Source organism: Pelecanus crispus, chromosome Z (assembly GCF_030463565.1).
Source record: "Pelecanus crispus isolate bPelCri1 chromosome Z, bPelCri1.pri, whole genome shotgun sequence".
Lineage (NCBI taxonomy): Eukaryota > Metazoa > Chordata > Aves > Pelecaniformes > Pelecanidae > Pelecanus > Pelecanus crispus.
Window position 1 is genome coordinate 1,616,525 of NC_134676.1, and position 18,968 is coordinate 1,635,492.

Sequence of the window (18,968 nt, forward strand, 5' to 3'; positions counted from 1 at the left end):
TCAAAAAGTGTGAAACATCACAAGTAATGTTCTATTCTGTCCCTCTGCTTTTCATTCTTGAAGACCATTAAAAAGGAAGAGTAATAAGGAGTACTGGTTCTAAGGGTGGAAGGAGTCCGTTGCTGTAAAGCCTTGCAGAACCATCTTTTGGAGAATAAGAAGAATTAAACTCACTCTTGCAAACTGAAAATTAATTTGCAAAACAAATCTTTAAAGTCTCACATTTAATGAGGTTAGCACACTGCTATGTAAAATTAATAGGAAGTCAAAAGCAAAAGAAATTGCCTCAAAAACTGCTTAATCATGTCCTTAGAACAGGCATAATTAAGGCACTAAGCAAACTTAACGTTGCTCTGAAGTGACAAGCATATATAATAAAAATTGAGCATAACTTTTAAAACCCAATTTAATCTAATTTGTTATCTACACTGGTACTCATTCGTCAGAATTAGGTGGCTTTTCATGGTATCAGCTCAGGGTAGAGGTAAGACAGCCGAGTACCTTCATCGGGCAAGTCTGCAAATATTTTTGCATTTAAGTTTACCTTGATTCTGAATTTCTTGGGTTTGTAATATGTAGGGGGTTTTACAAAGAGTTAAAATATTTCTGCAACGTCAAATGGGTAGGGATATTCCACCTAAACTCCCCCAAATGTTCTTCTATGTAGGTATTATTGCGTTTATCCTAAATTTCAGAGATAGTGAGGACCACCGATACCAGTTTGAGTTGCAGGTGTTCAGTGCTGATGATGCTCATATGAATCATTTATTATGCATGTCTGGACTGGCAGAGCCTTCTATGTTTTAGGTAGCCCTGGGACAGAAGGGAGGCAGTGATACTTTAAATAAAGTCTGCATAATTTCTGCTGGAGCATCACTGAGAGGTCAGCAGTTTGTGGTCAGCTGGAGCATCCATGAGTGGTCAGCTTGTCGAGGAAAGCTTGAGCGATTTCAGTTCAGTTCCCTGCAAATGTCCTTAACTTCTCAGCGACCTGTAAAGAAAATGCATATACCAAAAGAAAGAAGGAAAAGCTGTTGTTTATTGTTTTTCCTTTCTCAGGCCTATCAGTGATTTTCTAAATAAATGTACTGAACACAGAGAACAGTTCTCTGCTAAGCTACACTCGGATCCCATGTTTTTCCTAAAACGTTTGGCAAGAGCGGTTTGATGTCGTCCCCTGAGAAATGAAAAAGCCCCAAACCAGCACTTTGATACGTGTCATGGAGCAGCCATTTAGCAGGGGAGATGGAGTCACTCGTGTTCAGACCATTGACCTAAGCACTCCTCGTTTACTCGTTTCTCCATCACATGAGAAATTCTGTTCAGCTGTGCCATTTCAGCCGGGTGGGTTTGGGGCTGAAGTCCCTGGGGTGGTTTATAATGAGTCAAAGCCTGAAAATGTTACTCAGACCTCAGTCAGAGTTGATGGTCGTTTTTCCATGGGTAAGAAAGGTAGGTTTGGGCTACGTTGTTTACGTTCTTTGAGATAACTTGCAAGTATTCAGTTACTTGGCACTTAATTGCGAGAAATCCTGTAGAAGTAATTAAGTAGTACCAACGAAGGGAAGGATGTTTTCAGCCAGCTTACTCTGAACCACCCAGGGAGGCAGAGGGCACAGAGATGATCTTGCAGTAACTTCAGTGCCTTGATCCTGAGCCAGGTACTGCCACGTGGCTCCAGCTACCCGTGTTTCTAAGGGGGCTTTGTATCAGAGTCTTCAAAACCTAGAGGTCTTCTGCAGGACCTCTTCTCTGCTGGGGGCAATGCTGTGGTAGAGATAAAAGCTGGGCATGTTCTAGGGACCTGTCTGCACACAGTGCCTTACACGGATCAAGAAAAGACGATTCAACAGTGACAAATGGCTCTAATGTAAGCCAGGTTTGCAGTAATGCAAATTCAGCAGAACATCTGACCGCAGCAGTGCTGTGTCACAGTAAGGAAGGTTCGTGTTCATCCAGCCATGTAGCTACCAAAGTTGTCTGTGTGCTGCCCAGACGCTTGTCCCACACTTGTTTGGAGAACTTGATCCATCGCGTCTTCGATCATCTGTCACGCTGCCACTGCAATGGGAGGGAAAATTGATCCAGTTGGTTACCTGGGGTGCCGGTGTGTTTCTTCATGGCACCTTTTGTAATACCAGCTGCGTGCATCTTGTAGTCAGATCTTGTTTTTAACGTCAAAAGCAGTGTGGGGTTCCTACCACTTCCCTTGGAAGGCTTCTCCAGCCAGTAGCTGTCCCTCTCAAAAAGGTTTGCTTGGTACATCACCTAACTTTTCTTCCATAATTTCTTCTTGTTACATCTCTGTGGTACCATCATGAGTTATGAATTGCCCACTGTGGATATTTATCCATATCAGATAGACGTGTGCTGTGTCTCCTCCAGAAGGCGTCGAATTAGGGTAGGAAAATAGGCTCCCTGCTTAGCGTTAGGGCAGCATTCTGCTTTTCTTGGTTGGGTGAAGTATGACAGCACTTGGGACTGGGGCAATATGAGCAGCCTGCTGCCTTCCATGTTCTCAACAGTTAAAATATTTCCTTTTTTTTATCCTTTTTGCCGCAGAGCTACCCATCACACTCCTCAGCAGACATCAATTCCAGTCTTCCTCCGATGTCCACCTTCCACCGCAGTGGCACAAATCATTACAGCGCGTCTTCTTGCACACCCCCTGCCAACGGGACGGACAGTATCATGGGTGAGTTGAGGTCGGGTGCTGCGGCTGCCACCCGAGGCTCTCCCTTTCCCTCCTGTCTGCCCTCGCATCTGCTTCGGTGCACTGTGCTAGCGCCAAAGAGCTGGAATCAAGGTGGAGGGCTGTTTGCTGCTATATCGCGGCGTGCGGGAGGACTAGCTTCTTAGTTTGGTAGGTGCAGAGAGATAGCAAGAGTTTCATGGCAATAAGCACATCACAGTTGACCTTTGCCTCCTTTGCATTTTACTACTGCTGCTTGTTTTTGTGAATTAAATAGGATTACAGCGAAGCGCTTTGCTTCAGAGTTTGTATGGAAGACACTGCACCAGCTAAGTGTCGGATCCCGCTGGTTTCGGAGTCCGATTTTATTGTCTTTAGCTATTTAATCACCTGCAGTGCCGTGCAAGGTGATACTTCTGTATCACGGCGTTCATCCCCTTCAGTTCTTTGCTGGGTTTCCACGCGGTGTGGGGGAAGCGGTGGCGGTGGCTTGTCCCTGTAAGGAGGAGAGCCGCCCCTGACGTTGCTGGGAGTGACTCTCTAAATTAAGAGCATACCTCTGTATGCTTAAATATTTGGCAAATACTGGTTCATACTTAAATACAGGAAATAAAAAAAATTTTGCTTTGCCTGTATCTCAAAGAGCAAATAAAGCTAATTAAATAATTGGTAAATAGGGAACACATCGCTGGACACATGTTTCGGATTACACACATGATTCTGTATTGAATGACTGCGAGCAGGACTAATGCAGTAAGAATGGAGGGTGGGTTCAAACATTAACACATGGTGTCCTGGTTTTGGCATCATATTTTTCAAGGTCTCTGAACAAAGAAGAAACTAAATACAGTCTCTTCTTAATTTGTCACTGTCTGAGAAAAACGGATCCCGTTTCAGGATAGCATTTCTGTGCTCAATCTTGCCATTCCACTGAGAGTTCTTCCTTTACAACGTGTTGCTGCTTCTGTGCACATGACGTAGGAAAATCACTCTCTCTTTCTCCCTCAAAATAAGTCTAATGGAGTCAGATTTAATTCAGCCGTCTTTACACCAGTGATGCAGCAGCCTCGCAGGTAACATTTAGGGATGGGAAGTCTTGCAGAGGGACAGGAGCAGGTAGGACACAAATGCAGTGTCCTGCCCCTGTGCCTCTGGGAGCCACCCAGAAAAGTGCCTAAATCTCCCATGTAAAAAAATTCATCCAGATTTTCGTCTGGATTCATCTCCTGAAAAGCCAGCGTGTGAATCGGAAGAGCAAACAATACAAAGCGGGAGACTTTTTTAGCAGCTGTGAATATTCAACAAGTAGAACTGTTGAGCTACGTCTGAACTGAGGGCTGCAAAAGTATTTCTTGGATCTCGACGCAAGTCCTCTTCTCCTCCTAAACCAGTGAACCTCCCCTGAAGTGTGGGCACACGCTGTCTTCTCCCTGATTTTCCCGAGGAAGCCGTTGGAGCTGGCGCAGCCGGCAGCCGCGGCGCCTCCATCCTGCTCCCCGGGTGAGATGGCGGGGAGCGCGTTGGCGCAGCCCCGCCGTGCCGTCCCCACCTGGGGACACAGCCCGCAGCGAGCGGGGCTCGGGCGGATGAGCCGCCTTCCCCGACGGTCCTGCGGCTCTGAAAGGCGGCAGGGAGCAAATGCTGTCAAGGGACTGCAGGGTGGCACTGGCAGTGGCTAACTGTACGCTAAGCGTTGGCTTTTTATTTTCAAAGGTCTGAAGCAGTGCAGCGTTTAAGCAACCAGTTATTGCGATAGAGCGCCTTTAGCATATGCTGTACGAGTCTATCGTATCCATCTGATGCACGTATTAATCCCGCTTGCTGCTTTCGCTTCTAATGACATGTTGTTTGTATGACATTATGCGCTGTGACATGCAGCTTTTCCAGGAGAAACATTATGTGCATTTCCCCTTGAGGCACTGGTTTCACAGTAATTTTATTACCAGAGCAGTCACATAATACTGCACTGTATATTTTACAAGAATGTCAAGCTTCCAGTTACAGGAGGGTGGTGAACTGTCGCATAGTGTAAGAAGAATATGACTTTTATCCAGCAATGTCACTTCCTCATAATTCGGGAAGATCATCAGCTGTGAATACCGAGATGGTGCAAGTTTTTCCACTCTTCTTAACATAGAAACGTAATTTCCAGTCTGCTGTTTCAGAAAGCACTATTCCATCAGAACAGCGTGAGTTTGTACTAGAATTTAAACTATAAAAAGTCTGGCTGGAATTCTGTAATAGAAGGCTTCAGCCTATCAGTTACACTAGATGCTTTGCTAGATATAATTATACTCGCTGAGATACAGATTCCTGGAAGTTTATTCAATAATCTTAAGATTTACAATCAGAATCCCACCAGAAGGATGTGAAAAGGCTGTACTTCATCATTCTGTCCCTTCGCCTTCCAGTGCAGAATTGTTCTTCGCAGAAACATGCTGAGAAAGTTTTAGGAGATTAACTGTAACAATAAACACGATCTTCAACAGAGTTAGAATCAATCCATCAAAAGGTTGCAGTCTTTCACGATGTCTTCAGTACACTAATAGTCTTGTGAGTGGGGGCATAGCTCACAAGTAAAAGCGACAGCTTTTGCGGTGCATTTTCAAGTCCTGCTTTACAATCCTGTTCCCAAGTCATCTTCGCCTCCTGCATCATGCCAAAATTTGCTGATGCTTCGCGTCAGTGGAGGCCTGCCTTCTCAAGTGGGGAAGGCAGCGTCAGGCTCACGTGTGCGTAGCTGTATTCTCTAATAAGAAGTGCATTTAGACCAGTTTGAGGAAATAAAGACTAGCGTAGGTGGATAAGAAGTGTTGTACTGCTTCAGCCGGGTGGTCCGTCTAGCTTAGCATTCAGTGGCAAAATGTGATCCTGGCCGTTTCTGCAGCTCCTGCCCTTCGTACCGCCCCAGCACCCAGGGCTGTCATTAGTGAGGTTGGAGGGGACACCCTGCCTGGTTCTTCAAGCACCTAATTATGGACCTGTCGCCCGGGCAGTTGTCTAATCCCCTTGGAACCTGCTGAAGCTCTCTGCTTGCATGGCTTCCCCTGGCTGCACGCGTGCTACCTGCTGTGTGGAGATAGACTTGACTTCTCGGGTTTAATTTCTTTTCCTGGAGGTTTCACTGAGTGTTCCCTTGCTCTTGCATCAAACCTTTGTCCATCATCGATTCATTAATTGCAACCTTTCTTGAAGTCTGGATTCGGCTACTTCGTTCAATTAAAGCCCAATGCGGAAATGTCTTGGATAAACTGTGCCCTTCCAGATTTGGGAGAGTTTCATGGCGTTCCTTGTGCTAAGTTGTTCAGTGTTTTGCATAAGAACCTGAAAACATCTGTCCTTGTTCAGACCCAAAGCTCATCTATGCAATGGTCCTGTCTCCAGCAAAGACTCTAAGGATTTCCTTGGGAGGAATACGGAAACAAAGCAAGCATATATGGTATTTTCCCAGTTATTCCAGCACTAGGTCCAGCGCTGAGTACCTAGGAAGCTTGAGTTCGTTCTTCTCCATGAGGTGACCCAGCCTTTCCTGGAGGCTTGGCCTGGCACAGTGCCACTATGCATTTGTGAAACAGTGCTCCTCCTCTTTGTTTTGACTCTGCTCCCTCAAGACCCGATGTGGTCCTCCCTCCTTCTCATATTGCCGTAAGCACCAGATGAAAGCCTCTCTGCCCTGTTGTTTGGGTTTACGTAGCCTGTGTCATACCCCGCTGTAGTGATCCCTTTTCCAAGCTGGAGAATCCACATTTATTGAGTTTGTCCTCTAAAGGAACCACCCTCTGCTTTCTCTGACTTCAGTTCTGTTCTGTAGACCTTGATGCTCTTTCTTGATGGACTTGCCAGATCTTTGCTTCATATCCAAAATACAGGTGTGTTGTGCATTCACAGAGGGAGGTAACGGGCTTCTGGGTTGTCTCTGCTCTTTGCCCAGTTGTTGCTCGTTGCTGGGGCTTTCTTGGGGGCAGCAAGGGGCTGGTTCTGCTGCTTAACCATCAGCTCAGGTTGTCGGCTAATTGCTCGCTGTAGCTCTAGGTCCTCTTTCTGCACTGCTCATTGGGTAACTGAGAGCCTGCTTGTGTGTAATTTATGGCATAAGGCTTTTTTCCCCCCATGTTTGTTGCCTGGTGTTTATGTATGTATAGCATTTATTACCCAGCAAGTTAGTGTTACAAGAGCTGTTCTTTACATATAATGTGATATTTTATTATCGTGAATCAGGATCTGGCTACACGTTGCAACCGTGGCGTATGCCACGTTCTTTTTCCAGGCCATGTATGAGTATGTTGAACAGTACAGATCTACACAAGGGGGAATTTGCTGGTAGTACTCCTCCCTTATAGAGCTAACTATTAATTCCTGCTCTTGTAGTCTCTGTCTTAATCATTTCTTAATCTGCAAGAATATCCTCGCCTCCCTGTTATCTGAAGACAGTTTAGTTTCTTTAAGAGCCTTTGGGAGGTGGCTTTAGTGAAACCTGAGAGTACAAATCCATTATACTTACTGGATCTCTTGCATCCATGCGCTCATCATCTTTTTGAAGGAATTTAACTTTGCAAGACGTGTTTTCCTCCACAAAAGCAGTGCTGGTTGTGCAATATGGTGCATTTATCCATAGGTATATTTGCTCTTTGCTACCTTTCCTAGTAGAGAAGTCAGATTTAAAATCTGGTGGCTCCCTGAATTCACAGAACTTTGTGCTGAATGTTGGTTTCTAGTATATTCTACCTTCTTTACTTCAGCACTAGGTTGGTCTAAGCAGTCGGTTTTACACTGTGGTTAGAAGTTAGACAATTTTGTGTTTGAGTTTCTTGAGAGCTCTTAGAAATGTCAGTTGGCTCTTTATTTTTCTTATTGATTTATTTTAAAGCCTTTACATTGACACTTCAGTTGGAGCCAATTTTTCTCAATAATCCCTTGTAAAATATCATCTGTCCCATGGCAAGGCAGATGAAAAGAATCTGTTTAGCATTTCTTCTATTGCCCTTTCTTTCCCTTGAATTCTCCTGTTGCCTCTTGGTTGTTTGCAAGTCCTACCAACTCTCCATCGTTATCCTTATTTCCGATGGGCTTGAAAAAGCTTTTAATATTAACATTTAAACCATTAACAATTGCTCTTTCAGCGTATTTTTTTGGTCTTACATGTAGCTTGCATTAAATATTTGCCAAGATCCTCCGTCTTGCTTAACCCGCACATCTTGCGGTTTTCTTCCAGAGCTGAAGGGAAGTGGAGGAGCACTTGTTGGGTGTGATGAAAGCCTTTTGTTTAGGTGGGATCAGTATCTGTTCTGCATTCTACGTTTTTTTTGGAAAACCACCCGAGGATCGGTTTTACCCAGAGGTGAAGAGCAAGGCTTTAGACAGTCTGAGACCCTACTGCGATGACCCTAAAGTTATTTCAGAGTTTGTTCAGCTGGGGTTTGGCACACTCTCTACAGGTTACCTTGCAAATGTCCCTGCCAGGAAGATTTATAGGGCTGCTGTGGGAGCACCATCCGCAGATTTCATCAGATTACTCTTTGGTGCAGGATGACAAATCTGATGCCAGCTGGGCTGGGCTGCAATCCTTCTTCCCTACGACTCTTCCCCGCCGGCCGCTCGTGCACGAGGAGCAGGGTCTGCACGGACGTGCTCTGAGTATCTGCATCTGTCTTCACGATGCGTGTCCCAGCCTAGTCCAAATAGTTCCTGCTTTTCATGTGATTTTTTTCCCGTTCTGGGTACTGTTCTGGACACCAGCGGTCTTTTCAGAGCTCGGATAAATATCCTGATGGTTTAAACCTGACAGCTGTAGTGCTCACCGAAGCTGCCAGCTAAGCCTGTTCCTGCTCAGCCTTTGGGGCGTCAGCGGCCGTATTTAAATAGTGTTTTACTGAAGCCAGCGGCAAAGTGATGGACCAATAACTCTGCGATATTAATAGAAAGAGCTGAGTACATTCCATAGCCCTTCCCTGTGTCAAGCAGCACTGTGCATTACCTTTCTCTGTAGTGATACCCTGGGTTATCTTTTCCTGCGTTTGAGGTCTGGTTCTTCTGTAGTGCCCGGTCCCGGGATGATGTTAGTTTTGTCCCATTGCTCCCGAAATCTTTGGGCTCTTGCAGCAGACGGTCCTTGCTGTGTGTCTTCTTAAGACTTCATTTTGCTGTTCTTTCTTCAAATATGGGGTTTTCTTTAGTCACCTACGGATTTCAGTCATGCCCCAGCTTTTCCTCGGGATTTTGCAGCCTGCAGCTCAGAGCCAGTCTGAGCTGGGGTTATGTCTGGGGCTGGTGTTCAGTTGCCACCAATGGATCTTCTTCTCCATGGATTTGTCCGGTTCTTTTTAAATCTATTTATATGTTTCATCTTTGCATACCTTAAAGCAACGAGTTTCCCCATCCGACTGGACACCAGTGAAAAAAGACCCCTTTTTTTGTTTGTTTTAATGGGTGGCTTTCATATGGGGAGAGTGACGAATAATGATGCGAGCTTGCCTTCCCCGTGTTGCAAACCTCGTTATATTGCTTTGCAAGCATCCCTTCCTTTTCTCTGCAAAAGGGAACTTTGCACACTGCTGCCCGTTCTTGAGGCTCTCCCTGTATGTTTTCCAGGCCCACCGCATTAATAAGTCTTCAAAGTCTTTCAGGAAAAGTTTAATATTCAGTATATCTGAAGAATTCCTTTGTTCTTAGCGGTGACTAATATAATACGTGGCCCTGCTCAGCGCTGTCAGGTTTCTAAGAGCATGTGGAGCAAGACTGCGGTCCCTGCGCTTGCTTCTGCTGCTGGACCTGTATAGCTCGTCTCATTTGGAGAAACCAGCCTTCAGACAGACAAATGTAGGACTTAATTTTAGAATAATGCAGTTAGAGTCACTTAGAAAAAGGAAAAAACAATGCATGATTTACATTTAGATTCGCAGTTCACTTTAGAGCGAAGTAACTGCATTTCTGGACATCTGCCTGGTATTATTCAAGTCGCAAACCTTTAGGTTGTGATTTACAACGTTAAATTACCCTGATAAAGTTGTATCTCTAGCTGACACCGCATGTTCTATCTGTCTTCGCATTCCTTTATATATCTTCCTTTATACATCTTGACGCTTAATTTCAAACTGAGCTGAGATCACAAATAAGCTGTCATTGGCAGATGAGCACATTTTCAAGTATGAAATAATAAAAGTTTAACTAAGAAAAGGAGGAAAAAAAGGAGTAAGCAAAGATGTACTTGCAGACCGCACTGTACAAGTTTCTCTAACAGCATCTGGGACACACGTAGTGCTTGAGGCCTTTCCAGAGGAGTCTGCTGCAGGAGAAATGCTGAAACATCCGAGTTATGCAGTCAGGTTAAATGGAAAGAGGCTGCATTTCTTAAATTTGATGGCATGCACGTTGTACGTGAGAAATAGAAGGAAAACGCTGTTCTGTGCCATTCCTTAAGTTTTCCTGACTGGATGCTGCTGAAGCTGCTGCTAGAAATTTTGGGCTTAGGCAGGATGGAGGATCAGTAACTGGTAGCTCTGCCAGCAGAGATGCGGTAACTGCTGAGCAAGGAAGGCTGGGATGAAAGCGAGGGATGGAGACTAGGAAAAGCCGAATGGAGACAGTGGATGAGATAAATGCTTTCAGGGTGGGAAGACTGGAGGAGGTGGCGCAGAAAGGTTGCTCTGAAGGGGCATGGCAGGACACCCCTCGGACCAGGGAGGTCCCCAGAGCTCGGATTTCCCTGCTGCTGCTGTGGAGCTGCAACATCCCCAGGCACATCAGCTCATGGCTTTGAGTGCTGGTCCCTATACGCCCCGTTATTAGTGACTGGAGCCACACCACCGGCGCAGTCGAAGAGCTGTAGGATGGATCCAACCCTGCTCCTTCCCATGCCCTGAATATTTAACTGCATAATGCTGGGGTGAACCTTGGAGGCGGCTTTTTCATATCGCTTTTTAATGACCAAAAAAGTGCCTGTGCTTGCACTTTGTGGTACAGACGTGGGCGATTTGGTCCCTGACTCCTTTTCCCAGCTCAGAGCAGGGGTGGGTTTGCTCCTGAAGCCCTCTGGCACGGGACCCCGTCAGAGCCTGCCGAGGTGCATAGAGGGGGACTGAAGCCCTTCAGCCCCCCTGCGTCACGGGATCCGCTCCTGCCCCAGCCCTCGCGTTCCAGGCGCTAATCCAGGCTTTCCAGGGTGGTTACTGACTGCTCGTTTCTCATTTTCTGGCCACCTGAGTTAGGGTCGTTGGAGATGAAAGCAGAAGTATTGATCACAGGCAGCAGTCAGCCAAAGCTGCGCTCTTAGTTTATAAATGGACATACGGATGCTGAAACTGGGGGGATGTTTCGCCCTAGTTTGTCTTTCCTACAGTTTCTCCTGCACCAGAGAGGTTTCAATCCTATTGCCTGAGCATGAGAAACTGGTGGCCTGCTACACCATGATTTTTCTTGCCCTAACTATCTTACATAAAAGGTGCAATCCCATCACCTGAGAGATGGTGAAAAATCATATCATTAAATGCTTGTGAAATGTTCCAAGTGAAGCCAGAAGGAACACTTTGGAAAAGTCCATATGGGATTTAATATCGCCTTTAAAACATGCGTTGAAAAGTATACAAAGGACCAGGGTCACAGAGCGAATGAGGAGAAAACAAAATACCGGGTGGCTGCTTATTAATGGCATTTTGTCCTTCCCTCGCAGCGAGGGAGGCTGGGGCTGCCCGGGAGCGCGGCAGGAGCCTGGAATTAATGACTGCTCCCAGTGCAGGCGCAGGGCGAGAAATTGGGCTGTGCAGGGAGGCCGAGCTCTGGCGTTCCCGGCCCCTGGGAGTTTGCCTTTGCCGCCTCCATAGTGTTCCTCTGCAGTAGTTTTTGCCATTTTATGTGTGAGATGGTGCCCTTATGCGTAAGCGCCCTAGAGGTTTTGAAGAAGAAGCCCCGCGTTAGAGTGGATTTGCCTATCCTCGAGCGCAAACTCGGCGCCCTCGGATGGGCACCGGCTCTGTGCACGGGGCAGGGGAGGCAGGAGCCCTTCCCCGACCCCAGGCTTCGGCTCACCCTGCGCTTGCCTAGCTGGGCGCTTGCATATTTTCCATATCTTTGAGCATCTTGCACTATTAGAAGCCTTTCGTTCAGAAAAAGTAATGCCATATGGCCAAGTACTATCAAATACGTAATATATTTTTAAAAAAACCCAGCATGTCAAGTTTGTATTTTATCTGCAAAAACAGAGCGTGAATGTGTTTGATATCTACCTTAGCAAACAAATTAATGGTAATTAAAGATGAATTTTATGTAATTAGCATTAAAATGCAATTAAGTGATGAGTAAGTGGACCAGGAATAGAAGTCCGTGATGTCTTACTGTCTGTTTTTACATCGAGTCTTTTGTTTTTCAGCAAACAGAGGAAGTGGGGCAGCAGGCAGCTCGCAGACTGGTGATGCGCTGGGGAAAGCACTTGCCTCTGTAAGGAAATATTTACTTTGGAATACACGTTTACCGTTTTGAAAGTGTGAACTTTAATCAGAATTGGACGCCTGGAGTTTGCGAAGATGAACAGCAAACGGGAGAGATCTGGTCTCAGAGGTCACCCGCGTGGAGTTACTGCCAACCGAAATATTGAACAATCGGTGCAAAATGGTGTTTAAAAAGTTTTAGACTTAATTTTATGGTAGGATAGAAATGGAAAGAGGGGGAGCCTTGACCTGGTCACGCTGACTGGGTGCCAAGGAGCTGTGTCTGTTAGTCTTTCACACCCTGCATTTCCTAGGGCGAGGGAGGTCTGAACAGAACCCAGCAGCAGGATGACTTCTGCACTACCGAGCCCTCCGCAAACAGGATTCCTTTTGAATTTGCCTTTAGATTTTCTATTTTTCACGGCAGTTTCCACCTATTCAGTTACTGTGGTTGCTGTTAAAGTCAGCAGTTACCACCTCTTACCTGGGTAGCTGGGGTACGGCAGTTTTCCAGCTGAAAGCGGGAGGAAACCCTGCCGTGCCCCAGCTATCGCCGCGGTACCAGTTGGCACGGGCTGACTTTTAATAAGGACCACTATAGTTATTTTCTGGGCAGAGTGGGTTCCATTGAGTTCTCATGAGAGTTAATTTTTTTTTGCATATTCTTCGATGCTTCATTGAAAAAGACGAAAAGTCCGACTCTAGTTTGCCTGAAATAACTGATACAGTACAGAATCCACTTTGAAGTGGTGCCCTGACAAATGGCACGGGTTGGTGAGCGGGGGCGCGGCGGGGCGGTGGCACCCTCGCCAGGGCACGGGGCACGCGGGGGCTTTCTCGCCGGAGCAGCGGCCGAGTAGTTGGGAGTTTGCTGCTGCGGATTACCCGCTGTGCCAGGGTTTAAACGTGCTCTGCTCCCTTTGCTTTATTTTGGCCGTTAAGGGATTTCAGCATAACAAAAAAGCAATTTTCAGGTGTGCTTTAAGGCCTTGTTCAATGACACTCATTCGGAAAGTAGTCTATGCAATGAAAATGTGTGTATCTACCGTAGCAGGTCCGTGTGACAATCAGAAACCATCGCTTAATTGGCTAGTGTCTGTTCCCGTCAAAAGGGGTCTGTTGTCTAGCTTCCTGCATCTAATACAGTTTTGTCTTTATATAAATATTAATATTTGAATAAGAGGCTTTTTAACCTGTCCTGCTTTCATTTAAATGAACTGAATGCATAAGAATTCCATATTTCTTTCTGCATCAGTTTGTGATGGCTTTAGATTAATTCTGTATCATCTTTTAAAGATCTATTCTCCAGATCACACCAACAACAGCTTTTCATCAAATCCTTCAACTCCTGTTGGTTCTCCCCCTTCTCTCTCAGGTATTGTTGTTACAATTCTATTTTACTGAACGTTTCAACGTATTTTTGGTAGGAGATGCCTAAATGAGCTCCTACGGTACCGGGTGTGAGATGCGCATCCAGCCGGCAGCGCCAGGCGTTCCCGTGTTGCTGTGCAGCACGTGCAGGTGGCTGCTGGCCCCGCGGAGATGAGCAGAGAGGTGGCCTCCACGCTGTATTTCCCGTGCAGAGAGAAGGTTGATGCAGCTCTCGGGCGGATGCATTTACAGAAAAGCCGTGGGTTTTTTTTTTTTTTTTTTTAATGCATCCTTATTGCAGCTTCCTGCAGTGCCCTCGGGGACTTGTGGCAGGTGGTTTCTGCCCGGTGCAGAGCGTGTCCCCGTGCCGTGGCCGTGCCCCTGTGCAGGGACACCCAAGCCCTCGCGGCGGCCTCGCTGCAGGGTGGCCGTGCCAGGTACATCTCCTTGTGTATTCCCCCAGCCCCTGCCGGCGCTGAAGCAAAAGCCTGTTTGATCCGTAAGATACGTCCCTGCCAACCCAGCTGATTCATTTTATACTTTGTTTATAATAACTGCATATTTTAACTAGCCCCACACTACTAATAAAAGCCTAAACTGAAAAGATCCCGAGGCCCAGGGTAGTTCTCATGAGCATCAGGTGTTCTAAATGTTTACCTGAATATAATTCAGATTTCTTAAACCCTGAGACTTCTCAGCTAGAGCGCTAGGCTTCTCCTCCCACGCAGCACACGCTAGCGCCTTGGAGAAGACCTCTTGGCTTCCCATCCCCTCTTTGAGACGAGGTCTGTATCACACATAACCAAAGACCCCGGTCTCCTCTTTGTGCGTGAGCCCTGGATCCTGCTAACCTCACCGGGAATCCTAAAGGGCAGCCAAGGCCGCCGTGTTTCCGTGGGGCAGCGCTGGCGAGAGGTGTGATCCATCCCTCGCTCTCCATGGGGCGTGAGTAGCACGGCAGACGGGGAGGGAGCTCCTGGGCTCCTGACCCTTCAAAATGGTGCCCCAGCCTCGGAGGCGTAGACCTGCTAGCAGCTCTGCGGCGACGAGACCCTTTTGGGAGGAGAGGTGGGGAGAAGCTTGTGCTAGCTGGCAGCCTCCGCAGGACGAGGTCCAGGGGGACGCCACGTCCACCTCCGTCAGCTCGCCTGCTGTGAAGGAGCGCGTAACCTTGGGGTGACATCCAGTCAACAAATGTCCCCACAGAGCCACCCCTAGCAGGGGATGGGGGACGGCGGGACCACAGAGGGACCACCTGGCCCGTCGTAGCCCGGTCCCACACCTCAGAAAAGGACTTTCTGCCCTTATTTTGCCTGGAAACGCCCCCGAGGCGTAGCACCCCCGGCACTGGGGCTGCCTTTCTCCTAGCGAGGCGCTGCCCTCCTTCCCCATGGAAGGGGCCGAGCCAAAGAGCAAAATCCCGTGCGAATTTGGGCCGCGTTGCTTTCTGCAGGCTCTACTGGGTAAATAGGGAGAACCGAGTGTCAAAATAAATAAAAATAAAAGAGTATAAGTGCATTTAAATAAGAGCTGAAAGTGTTTAGCATGCAAGACGCTTTCCCTCAAGGATATCAAGGGCTAGTTAAAAATTATTTCGAAAGTAAAGATTGCTGCTCGTTGCTTTATTCGGTGCTGTAGCAAAACCTCAACTAAAAGCTCCATGGGGACCAGAAAAGGGAAGATTTAAGTTTTAATTAGAACTGACATAATTTTGACTTCTATGAGAAAAAAAAATCTGAACTGTGAGAGCCTAAAAAAAAATTGCCATGAGTTCCACCCTGGCCTATCTCAATCCAAGCAAACGCCACTCAACGTAGACGCTAAGATTAAAAGCCCAGTATTTCCATCTCAAATTCTTAACCCCGTTTTATGAGATCATTCAGAAGATCACTCGTTCAAAAGAGCATTATAAATTGTCTAAGCGTTGTGCTATATATATAAAAGCTGTTGGGAAAATACTTGAAAAAAACCTTCTTTTCCCCATGTTTGCCTCTTTCACAAGGGCAAATTTTTCCTTAGAAAATGCTGCTGGAGACCAGGAGCCCTTTCCTTCCCGCAGCAGCAGGAACAGATTTAGAGCAGCGGATACAAACCAGAAGGCTTTCGGTCAGACCTTTGGCGGTCTCACTGGGCCAAACCAAATAATCTGCCCAAAGAGAGCGCAAACCTTATCAGCGTATACGTGAATGTTGTGTGCAGTGCTTTTACTGACTTCTTTTTTTTAAGATTTTGTAAATTTGATGGCGGGATGACGTGGTCGGTGGCACGGAGCGCGTCTGGAAGCAAGGCTAGGAGAATGGGCTAGTCTGTGCTGGGCTCGCGCGGGGCTCCAGCCGCCCCGCAGCACCCTGCGGCAGCGCTGCTTCTCCTTCCACCACCGAGACGTTTCCTTCTCCCGGAGCCTCTCGCGGCTCCAGCTGCCGAATGAATGCAGCCCTCTATGCAGAGGAGCAGCCTGGGGGAACTTTGTGGCCTGCATCTACGTGCTTTGCTACAAAATACCTTTTTTTTTTTTTTTTTTTTTTCATCCGTGTGTATTTTGGAAGTTCTCCATATGTCTGCTCTATAGTCTATCTGGAATACGGCATTTACATGTCTACAAAACTGTCCAAAAAGTTTGAAAGACATTTTTGTTTGCATAGTTCTAATGGTAATTCCAATTTTACTATTAGCAGGCACAGCTGTTTGGTCTAGAAATGGAGGTCAAGCGTCATCATCTCCCAATTATGAAGGTCCCTTACACTCTTTGGTATGTTTTGATTAGTGACCTCCTCTGCCTCAGTATTTTACTTGCTGTTCTTTCCATTTCTCATCCATTCTTCTCACACAGGTTTTCATTTCGTTAGCGACCGCTATGCCCTCGGACTTGATTTTACCACCTCTAAATTCGTATCATGGGTGCCCCGTGCTCTAGATACGTGATGCGGTTTGAGATGCTGCTGCTCAGGGTCTCCTGTTCGACAGGGGATGCGGTGTTGAAATCTACTGAAAAGGGGGACGAGGACCACAAAAAGAGGGGAGGGTGAGCAGGCAGATGGAATAGGTTGAAGAGAAAAGGGGAGTAGAGAGCCGTGGTGGCTGTCACGCAGGACGGAGCGTCCGTCAGTCCCGTGGAGCGAGGGAGGGAGCGCGGCCAATGCAGCGGTGATGGCCAGGAGCCCTCTCCCCGGGGAGAGCCGGCGGGCTGAGCTGGTCCTAAATGCTCGCATGGCAGAGCGGGTTAAAGGGGTGTCAGTGAGATCTGTTGCCTTTCCTACTGGAAAGATGAAGTACGAGTTGGAGCTGGCCAAAACAGAGGAGGAGTGTAGAGTCCGACGTCCTCTGCCTCGCTCTTCTCGGTTGGTTGGTGGTCTCAGCTGGAAGTTTAGGGGGTTTCGCTAATCGGTGTGAAATGCCTGACATATTGGGTGTAAAATAAATAGTGCTAGAACTTAGAAGTTTCCTTAAAACGAAAGGCTATCAGATCATTCCCAAGGGCGCAGTGCTTCACCCCCGTAGTACGGGGCGATGCAGCAGTCCTGGTACCTTCGTTAGAAGTTTGCCAGGGTCAGGAATTAAGCATGGACTGTTTTTTCCCCCCGGATACAAAAATCCTTCTCACAGTTGACCATGATGTTTTCTAGGCTGTCTGTCTTCTGGAGGTTTTTGAGTTATTTGGGGTTTTGGAGAGCAGTGGGTTGATTAAGGGATTTGCTGAAGAGATCCATAAGCTACGCCTAATTATTTTTGCAGCTCAGGTTCCCCAGTGCTTGGGGGCCGTCCTGTTGAGCTTCTCCCTTTCGTATTTTATTAAAGAGCGAAACTTGAGGTGCCCAGGGCCGCACATGGCTTGCGCTGGGGATGGCCGAGGACAGCGGTGGGGTTTGGGGGAGGCAGAGCAGGGGGTGCAGGGGGGTTCCGCGGGCACCGGCTCCGCAGCGGGTTGCTCCCAGAGCGCGACACGCAGACACGGGTCCCTCCTTCCGTGGAGCAGCCTGTGCAACAGGCAGGCTGGAGCCTCGAGGGTGTTATTCCCTGCAGCCCATGGCTTCTCCCCGCCCTCGCCCTGCCAGCAGCACGCCTCGGGGGCTGGTTTTTGGCTCAGCACGGTGCTGGGAGGCAGGAACTCGGGAAGGCAGCGGTCGGGGTCCTCGAAGACCCTCTCCCAGGCTGTGGGTGGGCTGGCTTTTAGGATGGTCGGAGAAGTGGGAGGCGAGGGCCCGTCCTTTGCGGGCGCTCGGTTTTAGGGATCCCAACGGCATTGCAGCGGGGGGGGTCGGAGCCACCCCTCGCCCCCCGGGACCGCTAGTCGCTGCCACATTGCTCACTGGCCGTAAGCTGCTCGGTGAGGGAAGAGTACTTATTGCTGCTTTTACCGGTGATAAAAAGCAATTTCAGGATGCATACCTGTAGGGAAAAAATCCAGCTAGGAGTAGGGAAAAAATCCAGCTAGCAGCAAGGGACCGCAGGACCTGGTAGTTTGTCTTTCTCTCTTTGTGTGTGATCCTGGGATTAGATGGAGGGAGGAAAATCCCGGTCAGAGATTGATTACAATTAGAGGTATATTTGTTTCTTTACTTCTACTTCTTTTTTATTTTTTTATTTTTTTATTTTTTTTTTTTAAGTATCACTAAAACTTTTCAAAGACATAGAGGGCAACATATGTACTGTAATGATTATGTTCATGAGGAATCATTGAACCTGTTTTGCCCATGAAAATCAAAGCTGTACTCGTGTTAACCATGCTCTCTCCTTCCCCGCAACGCTACTCTATAAACATTGCCCTAGGGAAACAAAACCGCTCCTTTCAAATATTTAAAAAAAAAAAAAAAGAAAAAAAAACCAAAAAAAAAAGGAAAAAAAGCCCAAACCAACAAAAAAACAGCAAGGGGTTGAGAAGGAAGGACTGGCTGTCAGTGACCGTGCCCCCGCGCGCCCCACGCACACCGGCGGCAGCGCCTCGTGCCCGGCGCTGGGCGGCCCTGCGCGCCTGCTGACGCTCTTCCCGCTTTGTTTCTCGCACGCAAACAGCAAAGCCGGATCGAGGACCGCCTGGAGAGACTGGACGACGCCATCCACGTGCTGCGCAACCACGCGGTGGGACCCGCCACCGCCATGCCGGGCGGCCACGCCGACATGCACGGCTTGATAGGGCCGTCGCACAACGGAGCCATGGCCGGCCTGGGGTCCGGCTACGGCACCGGCCTGCTCTCCGCCAACCGGCACTCGCTCATGGTAAGCCGCGGGACTCGCCGGCAGCGCTGGGGTGAAAAATTAACCCGTGTCCAGGGCTCGGGGAGGGGGAAGGAAGGGATGGATGGGTGTGAGGGTCTGCAGGGGTTTGCTGCTTCTCAGAGGTGTTGCGCGCCAACGCGTGCGTGCGTATCTATGGAGGGAGCGATACTGCCCTTCGTTCGCACGCCGTGTACGCGTGAGCTGTTGTACGGCTGCAAGCTTCTATCGGGAATGGTGTGGGCAGCAGGAGCAGGGAGGTGATTGTCCCCCTG

General features: G+C 47.9%; 1 protein-coding gene across 10 annotated transcripts in view; it reads left to right on the top strand.

Annotated features, from left to right (window-relative positions):
- Positions 1–18,968, top strand: part of TCF4 (transcription factor 4) — a 239,547-nt gene that overhangs the window by 202,018 nt on the left and 18,561 nt on the right. For 5 of the 10 annotated variants that reach the window (XM_075726765.1, XM_075726768.1, XM_075726774.1 and 2 more), the window contains 5 exons: positions 2,563–2,695; positions 12,054–12,121; positions 13,408–13,486; positions 16,155–16,231; positions 18,493–18,696. In XM_075726765.1, the coding sequence (XP_075582880.1) occupies positions 2,563–2,695; positions 12,054–12,121; positions 13,408–13,486; positions 16,155–16,231; positions 18,493–18,696 (561 nt within the window). Of the gene's footprint in view, positions 1–2,562; positions 2,700–12,053; positions 12,122–13,407; positions 13,487–16,154; positions 16,232–18,492; positions 18,697–18,968 lie in introns of all 10 variants that reach the window. The other 5 variants (XM_075726766.1, XM_075726769.1, XM_075726773.1 and 2 more) reach the window with 2 other exon arrangements.